Below are 14,567 nucleotides of genomic sequence, written 5' to 3' on the forward strand. Positions count from 1 at the left end.
ATACATTTTTATACATGTAGTCACCCAGGTAACACCCATCCAGATCAAGAAGCAGAACATTTCTGCCTTAGAAACCCCATCCCTCAAAGTTAACCGGTATTCTAATTTTTATCACCATCAGTCAATTTGGCCTGTTGTTAAACTGCAAAGAAATGAAGTTACCATATAATACGCAGTCTTTTGTGTCTTGCTTATTGCACTCAGCATACCTTTGAGATTTTCCTGTGGTGTTGCGTGTACTTACATGTCCTTTTTATTGTTGGGCAGTATTCCATTGTGTGATACTGTTCATTTATCCTTTCTACTATTGAGAAACATGTGGGTTGCTTCTAGCTTGGGGCTATTAAGAATGTACCTTCTGCTCCAAGTCTTTCGGTAAACACAATTCATTTCTGTTAGGTATATGCGCAGAAGTGGAACGGCTGGGTCACGGGGTAGACCAGGCTATGCGGGTACTGCCGCATAACTTTCTAATGCGGTTGAACCAATTACGGTCCACCAGTCATGTATGAGAGTAGAATGATTTTTCAAACTTTTTATTTAGGACTAATTTTCAACCTACAGAAAAGTTGCAAGAACAAAAAATAGTTCAAAGAGCACACTTGTATACCCTTTACTCAGATTAAATTATTATTTTATATCATGGGAATCTATCTGTGTATCTTTAAACATACACACACTTGTACATACACACACATAACATGGGATTTTATGTGTATACGTAAATAACAGTCACATCGTATATGTATGTGTGTATATAATTTTTTCTGAATCATTTGAGTGGAGGCTTTGCACATCATGTTTCTTTACCCCCAAATATTACAATGTGTACATCCCAAGCATGAGGATTTTCTCTTACGTAAGTATAGCATGGTTTTCAATTTAGGTTAATTAATATGGATTCAATACTTTTATTTAATCTACCATTCACATTCTTATTTACAGGATCTCCTCTAAGATCAGGCAGTGCACTTAGCTGTGATGTCTCTGCAGCTCCTGTCAATTGTAAACATTTTCACAGCCCTTCTTTGCTTTTATGGCCACAGCAGTCATTCTCAATTGGAAGCAATTTTTGCCCTCCAGGGGACATCTGACAATGTCTGAAGACACTTTAGGTTGTCACAACTGGGAGTATACTCTGTCATCTAGTGGGTAGAGGCCAGGGACGTTGGTAAACATCCTACAGTGCACAGGACAGCCCCCAGAACAAAGAATCTTTAGCCCAAAACTTCAACAGTGCTAAGGTTGAGAAACCATAGACTCAAGTGATCTTCTTTTGTTTTTACACATTTTATTATATATTTTTTTTATTTTTAAAATTTTATTTTTCAATTACCATTGACTACAATATTCTATTAGTTTCAGACATACAAAACAACATAATGATTAGATATTTATATACCCTACAAAGCGATAACCCCGATAAATCTATTACCCTGACACTGTACATAGTAGTTACCAAGTGATCTTTTAAAATTGTGACTCACATCCCATCACCTTCCTGCTTAAATCCCTCCAACAGCTTTCCATTGTTTTTGGAATAAAATCCAAACTAGTTATCATGACCTACTAAGTCATACATGACCTGGCCCCAGACATTCCTCTTCCTTGTTCACTGTGATCCAGCACACCAATCTGTCTGCTCCATAATTGTGCCCAGCTGACTCCTACCCCAGGGCCTTTGCACTCTCTGTTCCCTCTGTCGGGAACACTCTTCTCCCAATATCCACGTGGTAGATCCTTAGCATTTAGGTCTCATTTCAAATGTCCCATCTCAGGCTTCCTGACAACCTAAATTCTCTAGCCCATTATGCTGCTTTAGTTTTTTCGTAACACTTTTTATTACCTGACATTATCTTTTTGGATTAATTACATGTTTATCACTTGTCCTCCTCACAGAGTAAATGCTGCATGGGGGTGGGGAGGGTAACCATTTTCCTCACTGCTGTATCCCTGGCATATAAAACAGGTCCTGTCACATAGCAGGCATGCACAAATATTTGTTGAATGAATATGGCCTAATGATTACAAGAATGGGTGTTGAGTTGGGCAGACCTCAGATCACATTGTTGCTTTGCCTTTTACCAGCTGTGGAACTTTGAGTAAAGTACATCTTTGAGCCTCAGTTTTCTTATTTGTACATGAAGGTAAAAGTGGTGCCTCTATCACGAGGGTGTCTAATGCTTGTAGAGTATTTCTGGGCACATAGTAAGTGCTTGATAACTTATTATTTGTGGGCCAGATATAGATGAGACAGCAGATATAGATAGGAACTGGGACAGAACCCAGGCAAACTCCTTTCATAACCCTGATCCCAGATGCCATCCTTCTTCTTGTAGCCATTTAAAGCTCTTGTGATACTTGATTGCATGTTCTGGATGCCTTCCTGCGTGACAACTGCCTGAGGCCAGAGACTCCTCCAGTCTTCTTAACACGGTACCTGGCATAGAGGAGCTGAGAAGGGAAGGGGGGGAGAGGAAAGGGAGGAAGGTTCTTGCCTATGATCTTACCGACGAGGTGAGGTCCTCTGATGAGATGCCAGTGCTGGATTGGGGGAAGAAATAAAGATGGGGATGAAGATTCCAGGTTTTAGGAGTATAAGGTAATAGAAATGGAAGGCAAACGAGGCTCTCCTCTAGGGTGCAAAATTTAGGGGAGGGAGGTGGTATGTGCCCAAAACTTAGTAGTCAAAATAAATGTTTAATGTAATATTTTTTTAAATCACAATGAATGACAAGGGCAGCCAGATGGCTCAGTTGGTTAGAGCAGCAAGCTCTGAGCTCAAGCTCTAAACAACAAGGTTGCCAGTTCACTTCCTGCATGGGATGGTGGCTGCACCCCCTACAACTAAAGATTGAAAACGGCAATTGGACTTGGAGCTGAGCGGCACCCTCCACAACTAGATTGAAGGACAACGACTTGGAGCTGATGGGCCCTGGAGAAACACACTGTTCCCCAATATTCCCCAATAAAATTCATTTAAAAAAAAAGAATTCCAAAAATTCCATGGTGAACAAAATTCTAACATTTTAAACAAACCCAGAATTTGTCACAGTGCTGTGCTGAGCCTGCCGCACAAGAAAAAAGACAAATCTTATTACCCTAGTCTGGGCCCTCAGGGTTGCTGTTTCTCCTCTCTACCTGCAGGGGGTGCGGTCAGCCTGGTTTTGGAAAATAGTCTCCACAGGGACTTTGTTTTCCCCATCTGTGCAATTACTTAACATAGATGCTGACCTGGCTGGGTGGACATTCGGTGATCTTGGATAAGTCCTTTACCCTTGGGGGCCTCAGTTTTCCTATCACATTTCATTTCTAGCTCAAACATCTCAGCCCTGAGTTCTCCTTCACCCTCACTCTTCCTGCCGCACCATTTGGAATGTAATTATTTTCAATGTAGCACCCAACACTGTTTCTCTCACCCCGTCTGTGAGTTCTAAAGGGCAGAGGTCCCACTGTACAAACTGTTATAGCCTTCCTAATATGTATAGCATGGTACAAGCACGCACTCAATGCTTAAATAATATTTTTTTCTGGCTAAGAAGTTATACATCTCTTTTGTTCTTTAATTTGTTTATGTGATGAATCAAGTTGACTGTGTTTCTAGCAACAAAATCTCTTATTCCTGGGGGTGAGGAAGGGGACCCAAAAGTGAATATCATCTACAGTTTTCCTTTTTTTCAGAAAAAACATATATAGATAGATATAGGTATAGATATAGATCTATGTTTGGGTACTAAAGTAATGTTAGTAAAATGAATCAGGAACTTTCTATATTTTTCTATGATCTAGAATAGTTTGTATAACCGGAATAATCTGATCTTTAAAGACTCCATAAAACTCAGCTGTAAAACCATCTGGGCTTGGTGCCTTTTTCTCCTCCAACTTATTAAAAATTTCAAATCTACAGAAAACTTGAGCACTCTTCAGCTAGATTCACCAATTGTTAACATTTTGTCACATTTGTGAGCTCTCTCTCTCTCTCTCTCTCTCTCACACACACACACACACACACACACACACAAACACACACAAACACACTCATGCTCTACTTTGTACTGTGTCTACTTAGCTGGAACCAAGTTTCCTAGAATTCTCTTCCCTGTGTGATTCCAAGTTGGATTGGCTACAAAATAACTGTGCTCAAGATCTGGAAGGAACAGACATTTGTTCTGCTTTGCACTTAAGGGGAAGGCCTTAGGCCCGGTTGTAGCTGGCACATGGTTGTCACTGAACTACTAACTTGCCTTGCTGGCTTGGGGCAGCACCTGGGCCTGTGTCTTCTCTGGTTCCTGCTGGGTCTCCTTCAGCTTCTGAGTCTTGGACCAGGTAGGTGTGCAATGAGGTTGGAGAGGGTGAGAGACAGATGTGGACTCCAGATTGTTCTTGCTCTCCCCATGACACGTCCATCTCTTCTTTCCAAGTACTGGCAGATGTAGAGGCCTTGCACAGTCTGTTCCGCCATCACCCACAATTGCATGAGGTCTAGTCCCTGTTACCAATCCCTTATTTTATATAACTCATAGTAGCCCTGCTTCTCTGGATCAAACACAAACACACACACACACACACACACACACACACACACCTCCCACACTAAACATTTTTTTGCTCAACTATTTGAAAGGTGAAATGCAAACATCAAACACTTCATTCCTAACCACATTTTAAAAAATGTATCTCCTGAGATTTAGGACTTTCTGCCACATAAACAAAATTCCATTATCCCAATCAACAGGAACTAGATATAATAATATTATCTAGCACACAATCTATGTCCAGCTTTCTCTTTCTCAATAATGTCCTTTTAGGGGTGGCCGGACGGCTCAGTTGGTTAGAGCGTGGGCTCTGAATGACAGGGTTGCCGGTTTGATTCCCATATGGACCAGTGAGCTGCGCCCTCCACAACTAGATTGAAGGACAACTACTTGGAGCTGATGGGCCCTGGAGAAACACACTGTCCCCCCAATATTCCCCAATAAAATTAAAAAAAAAAAATAATGTCCTTTTAACTGCTTTCTTACTCCAGGATCTAATAACCAAGAATCTGTCAGTGCATTTGGTTTTCATATCTCTAATCTTTTCATCTAGAACAGTTCTGCCTTTTTTCCCTCTTTTCACGACTTTGATTTTTTTCTTTTTAGAGTCTAGGTCAATTGTCACGTAGAATGTCAATTCTACCATTTTTTTCTTCTTTAATTTGTGTTGGTACTTCATTCATTTGTTTTGACTTGTGTTTGCTTCTTCATGATTAGATTCAGGTTGAACATTTTGGGCTACGATACTACATAGGTGGTGTTGTATATTTCCCATTGTGTCATCTTAGGAGGCATTTAATGTTAGTTGGTCCCATTACTGACTCAAAGTATTTTGGAATGCATTCCCTTTAATTATCTTTCTAATCTCTCCCATGGTTCTTTGTTAAAATTTTCTACTTCTTGGGTCAATTTTGATAGTTTATATTTTGCTAGAAAATCATCTATTTCCTTTCATATTCCAATTTATTACTATAATAGTTTTAAATAATTATTTTAATAACATCCATACCTGTGTTTATATTGCCTTTCTTATTCCTAACGTTGCATATTTTTGCTTTTTCTCTTTGCTTTCTTTTTTCAGACTTGCCTTTAGTTAAGATTTTCTTATTTTGTTTGTCTTTTCAAAGCAATTTTATTTATTCTTTTAGTATTTTTTTCCTATTTCGTAATGCTAGCTTTCATCTTATTTTTCCCTCTTCTTTCTTTTATTTTATTGCTGTTTTCCTAATTTCTCATGTTGAATACTTCATTCCTTATTTTCAGTCTTTCATTAAAAATGAAAGTATTTAAGGCTGTCAGTGTTCATCTGAGGACAACTTTAACTGTGTCCCATGGGGCTTTAGTATGAAGAATTCTTTTCATTTCCTTTTTGAGATACGTTTAACAATAAAGGTGTACTGTATTACTTGTGTAATGAAAAGTGAAGAGCGGGGCTGCAAACAAAGGCTCGGTCAAGAAAAGGAGCAGTCAGACCACCAGAGCCCCTCCCCACCCTGCAGAATAGCGATGGTGACAATGGCGATTATGATGGTGATGACAATGACAGCAAGCATATATGGGGCATACTGTGTGCCACGCACTAGTCCAAGTTCTTTATATATTTCAATTGATGTAGCCCTAACCATTAGCTATGAGGCAGTTATTAATATGATTATTATTCCCAGTTTACAGATGAGAAAACTGAGCCATTTGTCCCAGATCACACAGTCAACAAGCCATAGGACCAGGATTCAAACCTTGGCATGTGGGAGGTAAGGATGGAGAGTAGAAAGCAGTACTCTTGGACTTCATTTATTTTTCCATGAGGAGACTGGTGTAATAGCTCAAGTGGGAGATGGTGGAGTCCAAGCCTGGGGGCGGGGATGAGAAGGGTTGAACACACTTGAGGTGAATAAAAATCTCACCTGCCATTTCCTGAGTATTTTTATGTGCCAAGTGTTTCAGGCACAATATTTCATTTAATACACCCCCCATTCCGCAAATAAAAAATTCTTATGAAGTGGGTATGGTGATTTCTATCTACTTTACACAAGAGAAAACAGGCACAAACTAGGATTTGAACCAAGTATGTCTGACCTGTCTGAGCCCAAGCCTGAATTCTTACTACAGAGCTCTGCAGCACCTCCACATCTCAGAGCCTTTTTGAGTCCGACATAAGAGTATACACTATGATTCCACGCATAGCAAGTTTCAAGAACACTAAACGAATCAATGAGCATAGAAATCAGGACAATGATTATCTCATGAGGGTGGAGAGCAAGGAGAATTGGCTGGGGAGAGAGACGAGGGAGTGCCCTGGAACTCTGGAAATGTTCTGTGTCTTGATCTGGGTGGTGGTAACACGGGAGCACATTTATGTAAAAATTCCCATCCCCCTCAGACAGCAGTGGGACTTAGGTTATAAAGGATGAAGGAGGAGAAACTAGAGGTGCCTCTGAGCAGAGGTGTGGGTGCTGTGAAGCACAGCCCTTTCCGAGGCTCTGTACCTGATTTTGGTTTTGTAATTTTTTTCTTTTTCTTAAAGAGAGCCCCCACCTCCACCGCCACCATATTGTCGAAGCTTCAGGCCCCACAAAACTTGGATCTTCCCTGGCTCAGAGGGTAGCTGGGAGGAGGCTTGCTGCATCATTAGATCCCAGGTGGAATGTTACTTAGCAACACCTTAACCCCCATCCCAGCTTTTGGCAGGGTGTCTTGGGATCCCCATCAGGCATGACCCCAGCACCAGTGTCCTAAAAAGTAGACGCCAGAAAGCTCTCAGTAACCTGAGAAAAGCAGGGATGTCTACCCCTCCCAAATCAAATTAAACACAGGCTGTCTTTCTAGCCCCTCCAGCTTCCTGCCTCCTCACCATGCCTTCCTCCCTCCGTCTCCTTTTGTCTACTGTCTTCCACCTTCGCTTTCTCCAACTCACCCCTCTCCCTGACAGAAGCAGCCTTAGCACCTCAGGCCACAGCAGAGTCAGGACCCAGAGCCTTCCCCACCAGGGAGCAGACCTAGTGTAACGCGTAGCTTTGCGGAGCCAGGAGTCCATGCTCAGGCGCCAGTCCTGCCTTGTGATAGCCCCAGCCAGTCACTTCTTCCCACTGGATATTAGTTTCCCCACTTCCCATTTATGCATAACCTGGGTTCTGGTCTCCTTGTCTTGAATCATATCGGATGTCTCTATCTCTCTTCTGAGTCAGGAAGCAGGTAGACAAGGGGGACCATCTTGGGGACCTGGCTCCCCTCGTCACCACCTGCCCACCCGGGAGATATTTCAGGTGTCTATCATTGGGCGAACAGAGGAGGCAGGTTTGGGTAGGGACTGATTGCCCACAAGCTCGGACTTATTGCCCAGATCCTCGGGGACCTGCTTGCCCCCTCTACATAGGAACACCCACTCACCTCTGATGCTCAGGGCTCCTCTTAACCCCTAAGTTCCTTCTTTCCTTCCAGGCTGTGACCTTTCCCCCAGCTGTTGATAAGGCCTCCCCCTTAAACACATCACAGCCGTACTCTCTGGATAGTGCCCCAGACAAAAAGAAAAAACCTAACAGTTCTATTTATTATGCAGTTAGAACTTAACAACTTATGTTATGTCCTAACGACTTAGTAGCCATTTGAAAAAATAATACCCATAAATTGGAAAAAAAATTAATATACTTCATAAATAACCACCATTACTTACTAATGGGATAGGTACACCTTCTCAGACCTTGGAATCACATCGGACATCAACACTCATTTCCTGTTCCATCTTGATTTTTGTGAGCTATTTGCTTCTTATCACATCAATTGTCAAAAATCCAGCTTTACAAAGACATAATGTCATAGAAAGGAATGTAGTAGAGTCTAATGTTGAAACTGTGAAATACTTCCAGCTAGTGGTTTTCACAGTGTCCAACAGATGATATATCATTGTGTTTTTCTTCAAACTTTAAAAGACTCCACTGTGCTCCTGTGGAATATTTTATTTGCTGTGGCACCCCAGGGTGCCCCGACACACAGTTTGGGAACCACTGGCCTATGCTCTTTTCTTTGATTAGATTTGATTTTCTCTTCCTTCTCAGCCTCTGGGCTCAGCTCAAAGGCCACGTCTTCCATGAAGCTTCCTGGCCAAGCTGGCCAAAAACAAAACACACCTGAACAAAACTATTTCCCTAGTTAGAATGAAAAGTCCTTCCTCTGGGATCCCACAATAATTTGATATGTAAAAGGCATGAATTTTTCTCTGACACCCAAAGTGTAACACATGCCATATTTCTTTATGTTTCTAAATTGAATAAAACCAGCTTTAAGCCCCTACTGTCTGAGGTCACTGCGATTGCTAATATCTGGCATTTTGGGGTGGCTCCCTCCTTGTTCTTGGGCATGTCCTAGGACTATGGGGCTTTCAGTCCCCACAAAACTGAGCTGCCTGCATCAGCTGTCCTCAGAGGCTTACACTGCAGTCCATTCAAAGGTGGCTGGCTCTGATCTGCCACCCCAGAGCCAGGCTGAGCAGAGGGACTCTCTCCTGGCCCTCTAGGCAGAGGGGGAACGCCCTGGTTCTTGGTGCCCAGGCATTCACACCACCACCAACCCTGTCCAAAGCCCTGTCCACCAGGGGGCTCTATGCGAGGAGGATAGAAGTCAGTGCCTCTCTGGAAACGTGCTGTTTGGGGGAATCCAACCTCTCCCTTTGGGAAGAGGTATTAGTCCCCCACAGTTTGCATGCAGGTAGCCTGGGCATTGGATGTGGCCCACAGATGTGTTTTGTTTGGTCAGTGTGGTGTTATTAAAAAAAATTTTTTTTAATCTATTGGAATGCTTAAACATTGGAAGATGTCACATCATTTCTACAATCAAGACCCTTAGTTGCTACACAGAACCACTGACTGGAGATGAGTAAGCACTGCCCCTCTGAGCAAGGCATGTGCTCTGCAGTTGGCCACATCTGTGGTGTTGGCTCCTGTTTGCCTGGTCCCTACAATCCTTCAAGCTTGAGACCCTGGCCTAGGGTTTTGAAAACAAAGCCTTTTTGTTTTCAACAAAACTGTTAACTCACTCTTGGGGGGTGAGGATGTACCAAACGCAAGCATTCTGGTCCAGCTGCTCTTCGTACCAGGGTGGGGTGGCAGGGATGATGGTGGTGGAGACAATTACCTTTTCATTTTCTGTCAATGAATCTACAACAACAAAAAAGGTAAGACAGCAAATGAACTCTCCATAACTGTATTTGCAGCCTCATGTCACTTTTAACTACATTAATAGCTAATATTCATTGGGACCTTATTAGGTTCCCAGTATCAGATAAAGTACCCTATAAGTATTATCTTGTTAAATTCTTTAGAAACTGCTTCTAAAACAGGGTAGCAGAATTTAAAGATCCAGCGGCCAAGAGGAGGAGGTGAAGGTGAACACGGAAAAATGCAACTGATGATGTTGCTTAAAAGTGGAAGGGAGGCAGGTGCACGTCCGAGGCTGTCGGAGAAGAGGCTCAGACTCTGGACCCACGGCTCTCCAACGGGCCCTGGGTGTGTGGAGGATCCAAACCAGTGCGTCCGCGGTAGCAGTAGGTCTTGTGGCGACAACTGCACCTAGTTGCTTCTGTCTCTTCCTGGTCGGTTCCATTGCCTATTCTGGCACCTCGGTTCCCTTCTCTTCTCCGTCTCGGTCCCTCCAGGCGGCTCCCTGTCTCTCTGGCCTGGTCCCAGCTTCTCCCCGCTCCTCTCTGCATCAGTCTCCCTACCTGCGTGGCGCCTGGCGCAGCGGCCAAGCTGGCACGTAACCCGTGCGTGAATCACAGGACTCTTCCCATCCCCAGCCTCTGGCCCGCACTCGGGCTCTGCAGAGGCTGCAGGCCGCGCATGCGCCAAAGCAGGAGCACCTGTGCGCCAGGCCAGCGGGGCAGCGGACCAGCCTAGAGCAGCATCCTGCGGTCACAGCCGCGCCCCGCCCTCCAGCTGGGCCAGGCGCCGGGTGATGGACCCGCTTGGGTCCGGACTCGTAAGGGATTCTGGTTGTTGATGCGCTCCCAGCAAGCTGTTCACACAGCCAAAGCTCTCCTTAGGTAGGGCGCTGGGGCTGGGCGCTGTACGTTCTCCCCCGGGCATCAGGAAGTCGGAGCGCGAGACCCGGGTCTGCGCTGAAGCCGTGTCACCTTGGGCAAGTGACTCGACCTCCCTGCGCCCCAGGAAAATGGAATAATAATAGCATCGACCTCGTGGGGCTGTAGGCGAGAATTCATTGAAAATTCATGAGAGCCCTTTGCGCGGTGTCTGGCGTGTATCAAACGTATATGCAAATACAGAATACAGAGCAAGGGGAAGTCCTGTGTGACGACTGAGCGAGGATTTTACCCCGTCGTGTAGGTCATCCCACTGGCTCCGCAAAGCCACTCTGTGAGACAGACCTGGAAGCTTTATTTTCCCTGTTTCACAGATGGAGAAACCAAGGCTCAGAGATGTCAGCTCTCAAACTAGGTTTTGGAGTCTACATCCAGAGAGATTCCAAACTGACACCTCCGAGTCAGGAGTTCCTGAGTGAGTTCACAGTCTGTCACCCCACTGGCTCTTTCACCCATTCTATTTAAAATAACATCCGTTCTGATTTTTGCCATTCCTGGTGAACATCTCAGGTACACATCTGCAGGAAAGTATTTCTTTTATTGTCCTTCCTTCTGCAGACAATAAGGAGCTGCTATATTTTATTTGCTGTGACCTTTGAAGAGGTTGCACGCAGATTCCAGGCTACGGAATAGTCCCGGAGCCCTGCAGCGAGGTCTACCCCTGGGGGCTGCCCTTTCCACCCTGCCCCTCAGACTGTCTCCCCTCTAGCCACACCAGCCCCACTCTGTTCCTGGAAAAGCCAGACTCCTTTATGGCACTTGGTCTTTGTACCTTCTGTATTATCTGCATAGGACACTCGCCCAGTCCCCCCTTGCTACCTTTTACTCATCTCAGGAAGCCTACCCTGATTGCATCTCCACGCCCTCCTCTGGGTCAGGGGCAGTGTCATTCACTCTCACAGCCCCCTGTTCTTCTGCTTCAGCACTAATTCATTGGAACAGTAACTCAGTGCTGCCTGTGACTCCCTGATTCCTGTTTATCTCCTCAACTAGAATCCGGGCTCCTTGAGGGCCATCTCTGCTGACATGCACCAGCTGACCAAGGAGGGAGCATGCGGAATCACAAGTGCATCCTAGGTCCCATTATGTTTACAAACTATCTCCTCCTTCACCAAATGCTCCTGAGGCTATCAATCCCTTCCTTGGGTAAAAGGCTGAGACCATACAGGAAGAGAGGACAGATGAACACTTTCTCTCTCTGTAAAGCCATGTGAAGGTTCTGTTGGGATAGATTGGGGTGGGGATCAGAAGATGGGTGAAGTAGGACACGTGGCCTCTTGTCCTGGCTCAGCCATTGTTTACTGCGTGACCTTGGGAAAGTCCTCCTTTAGACCAGCTTCTTTAGTTGTGGCTCAGTATAAATAATGGTTCAGAATTCGGATTCTAAAATTGGATCTTTCCTTTGTCATTTAACTATCAAAGCACTTCTCTGAATCTCAGTTTCCTCATCTGTAAGGTATTATTGTATTTCTTAATACTGTTAAGAAAATAACCTGTCTCACACAGCTGTTCCAAAAACTTAATGAGCACGCATTGATTTTACAACTACCACCTCTCCTTTCCTTTTTGATTTTTAATGGGCTCTACTCATTTGTTTTTCTTTGAAGCCAAAGGGGAGCTCTGTCCCATATTTCAAAACTAATCTCCCCCATCAACAAAGAAATTCCAGTGAAAATTGACCTGGGACCACTTTGATAAATGTGGACTCCAGGAAGGAGACACTGAGACCAGAGTTGTCCCGCAGCATATTCTTATCAGATTTGGGACTTAGAAATTCTTAAACTTTGAGTACCCCAAGACTAAGATCTAAGTCTGCCTTGTACACGGCTGTAGCTCCAATGCCCAGAATAGTGGCTTACATATAGCAATGAGAGAACAATAAATGTTTGCTGATGAATGATACACAGCCAGAGAGCAAGTCTAGTGCTCAATGCTCTGAGCCTCAAGTTTTCATTTGAAAATGGAAATTAAAAACCATGCCCAATTAATTGTGAGGATTTAATGAGATAATGCATGTAAGGGGTTTAGCATAGAGCTTGACACATAACAGTTCAGTGATTGATAGATATAGGTACCCAGAGAGATAAAGATGGTGGTGATAAACCTCACGTGATGTTGTGGCTCGGAGTGGGTACTACTAATTAGAGATCTAGCCTGAGTTCAAAATGGAAGGCTCCCAGAAAGAGGAAAGACAGGACCATAGCTGGGTTACAGAAGGATGCAGAGTGTCAGTAGCCCGTGGCCAGGGAATCAGGTGTGGAGGCGACAGAGGGGTCTTTAGGACCCTGCGACTCGGGAGCGCGCGGTTGTCGGGGGCGCGCGGCGCGTGAGGTGAGGGGGAGGGCGCGGCTCTCGCACCAGCCTAAAGCCGCCTCAAGCCCAGCAGCATCTCGGAGGGCGGGGCCGAACCCCGGGCCGCAGTGCGATTGGCAGAGGCGCGCGGGTAACGCCGACGGCTGGCGCGAGGCTCCGCCCCAGGCCGGCCCCGCCCCCGCGCGCGCTCCGGCTGGTCTGCAGCCTCGCTCTGGCTCGCGCCGCGCCCCCGCGCGGAGTCCGCGCGTCAGTCGGTCCCTTGCGCGGCTCTGGGACGGCGGGTTGCAGCCAGCAGAGCGCGCTGACTCCGGGAGGCGGTGGAGTCCTCGGGCGTCTCGTGAAGAGGCTCGGAGCCCGAAGACTCGCACAACGTGATGGCCCCCATTGGCCTCAAAGCCGTGGTCGGAGAGAGTAAGTGGAATCGCCGTCCTCGCCAGAGTCAGGGGCTGCGGCTGCCCAGGAGGAGCCCGGCGCCGTACCTGCCTGCAGCGCTCGGGCCTCGGCGCTGGCTGCTCGCCCCGCCCGGCTGGGAGCTCAAGGCTGGGAGGGCCCCGTTATTCCGGCGCCGCCCTGCGAGGGAAGTCCCTCCGGCCTTCTGCGGCCCGAGCCCGCTTCCCTTCTTCCCCCGCTCTCCCCTTCCCGAATTCCTCACCCTTCCCCCATCCCTCCCCTCTTCACCCCATTCCTTACCCTGCATCCCACCCTTCCCCTCCTCACCCACCCCATCCTCCCTCCTTCACCCCGTCCCTCCCTCCATCCCCATCCTTCACTTCCCTCTTAACCTCCATCGCCTTTACCCCCATCGCTCCATCCCTCCCTCTTCACCCCATCTCTCCTGTCTTCAACCCTGTTTCTCTTCCCTTCACTCCATCCTCCCTTCACTCCATTCCTTTTTCTTCTCCCTTTACCTTTGGCACCCCATTCTTCCCCCTTCACCTGGCTCTTACCCCCTGCTGCCCACTGCCCTTCCCTTCCGCACCCCATCACTCTCCTGCACCCTCATCCTCTTCACTCCCATTGCCTTCCCCTCATACCCCCTCTCCCCTTCCTTGCTTTCTTTATTTCCTAAGCGCCCTGATTCCACTCCTTTTTCTGTCTCCAGCCCCTCCCTCTTTCCCACCCTCCTTCGTGAATCGTGACGAGCGAAATCCCGGTCTGCGTCCTCCTGCTTCCTCCTCCCTCCCGGGAAGCCAGAGCCGCGGTCCCCCGCTGCAGAGACCCACCTGGGAGCGGCTTCGCGCGCCCAGCCTGGGCCACTTCTGGCAGCTGGAGAGACGCCAGTTTTCCAAAGGCTTGGCTCTGCTGGCGGAGGCCGCCTCTCTCCTCCTCCCGTCCCAGGGTCTTGGCTTCAAGGGCGGGGTCTTATCGGGGTCCTGAACCCTCTTAAATCTCCCTGGATCGCTGTAGTGTGCGGCGGGAGGAGTGGCCCTGCCCAGCACCGCAATCTGCAGTCTCCCTGTTTGCACGACTCAGCCTTTGCTTGGCTGGTTGTTTCGGGCGGTTCAAACCACTGTTGCAGGGAGGAAATGATTGTTTATGGGTTTGGATGAAAGGCTCAACGTAAATGGATTTTTAAAAATGGATGGTGGTGAGTTGTCGGCTCCAGCGGAGTGAGGGCTGATGTGGGT

General features: G+C 46.5%; 1 protein-coding gene and 1 long non-coding RNA gene across 5 annotated transcripts in view; one reads left to right on the plus strand and one right to left on the minus strand.

Moving 5' to 3' along the window:
* Positions 1-520: 520 nt before the first annotated feature.
* LOC109445867 (uncharacterized) lies at positions 521-14,431 on the minus strand. 3 transcript variants are annotated; one of them, XR_002137098.2, is made up of 4 exons: positions 14,163-14,431; positions 9,565-9,685; positions 6,272-6,385; positions 521-2,544 (listed from the first exon to the last, which is right to left on the minus strand). It is a non-coding gene; the product is annotated as an uncharacterized LOC109445867 (long non-coding RNA). The 3 variants fall into 3 exon arrangements; XR_012495952.1 differs by lacking the exon at positions 14,163-14,431 and adding an exon at positions 10,097-12,354; XR_012495951.1 differs by lacking the exon at positions 14,163-14,431 and adding an exon at positions 10,249-12,349.
* Positions 13,119-14,567, plus strand: part of STXBP1 (syntaxin binding protein 1) — a 59,413-nt gene continuing 57,964 nt past the window's right edge. The window contains exon 1 of one of the 2 annotated variants that reach the window (XM_019728631.2): positions 13,119-13,350. In XM_019728631.2, coding sequence (XP_019584190.1) covers positions 13,314-13,350 — 37 coding nt within the window. In that variant the 5' untranslated portion in view covers positions 13,119-13,313. The remainder of the gene's footprint in view (positions 13,351-14,567) is intronic. The other variant, XM_019728630.2, reaches the window with a different exon arrangement.

The sequence above is a fragment of the Rhinolophus sinicus genome, linkage group LG04, assembly GCF_036562045.2.
Source record: "Rhinolophus sinicus isolate RSC01 linkage group LG04, ASM3656204v1, whole genome shotgun sequence".
In the NCBI taxonomy this organism is placed as follows: Eukaryota; Metazoa; Chordata; class Mammalia; order Chiroptera; family Rhinolophidae; genus Rhinolophus; species Rhinolophus sinicus.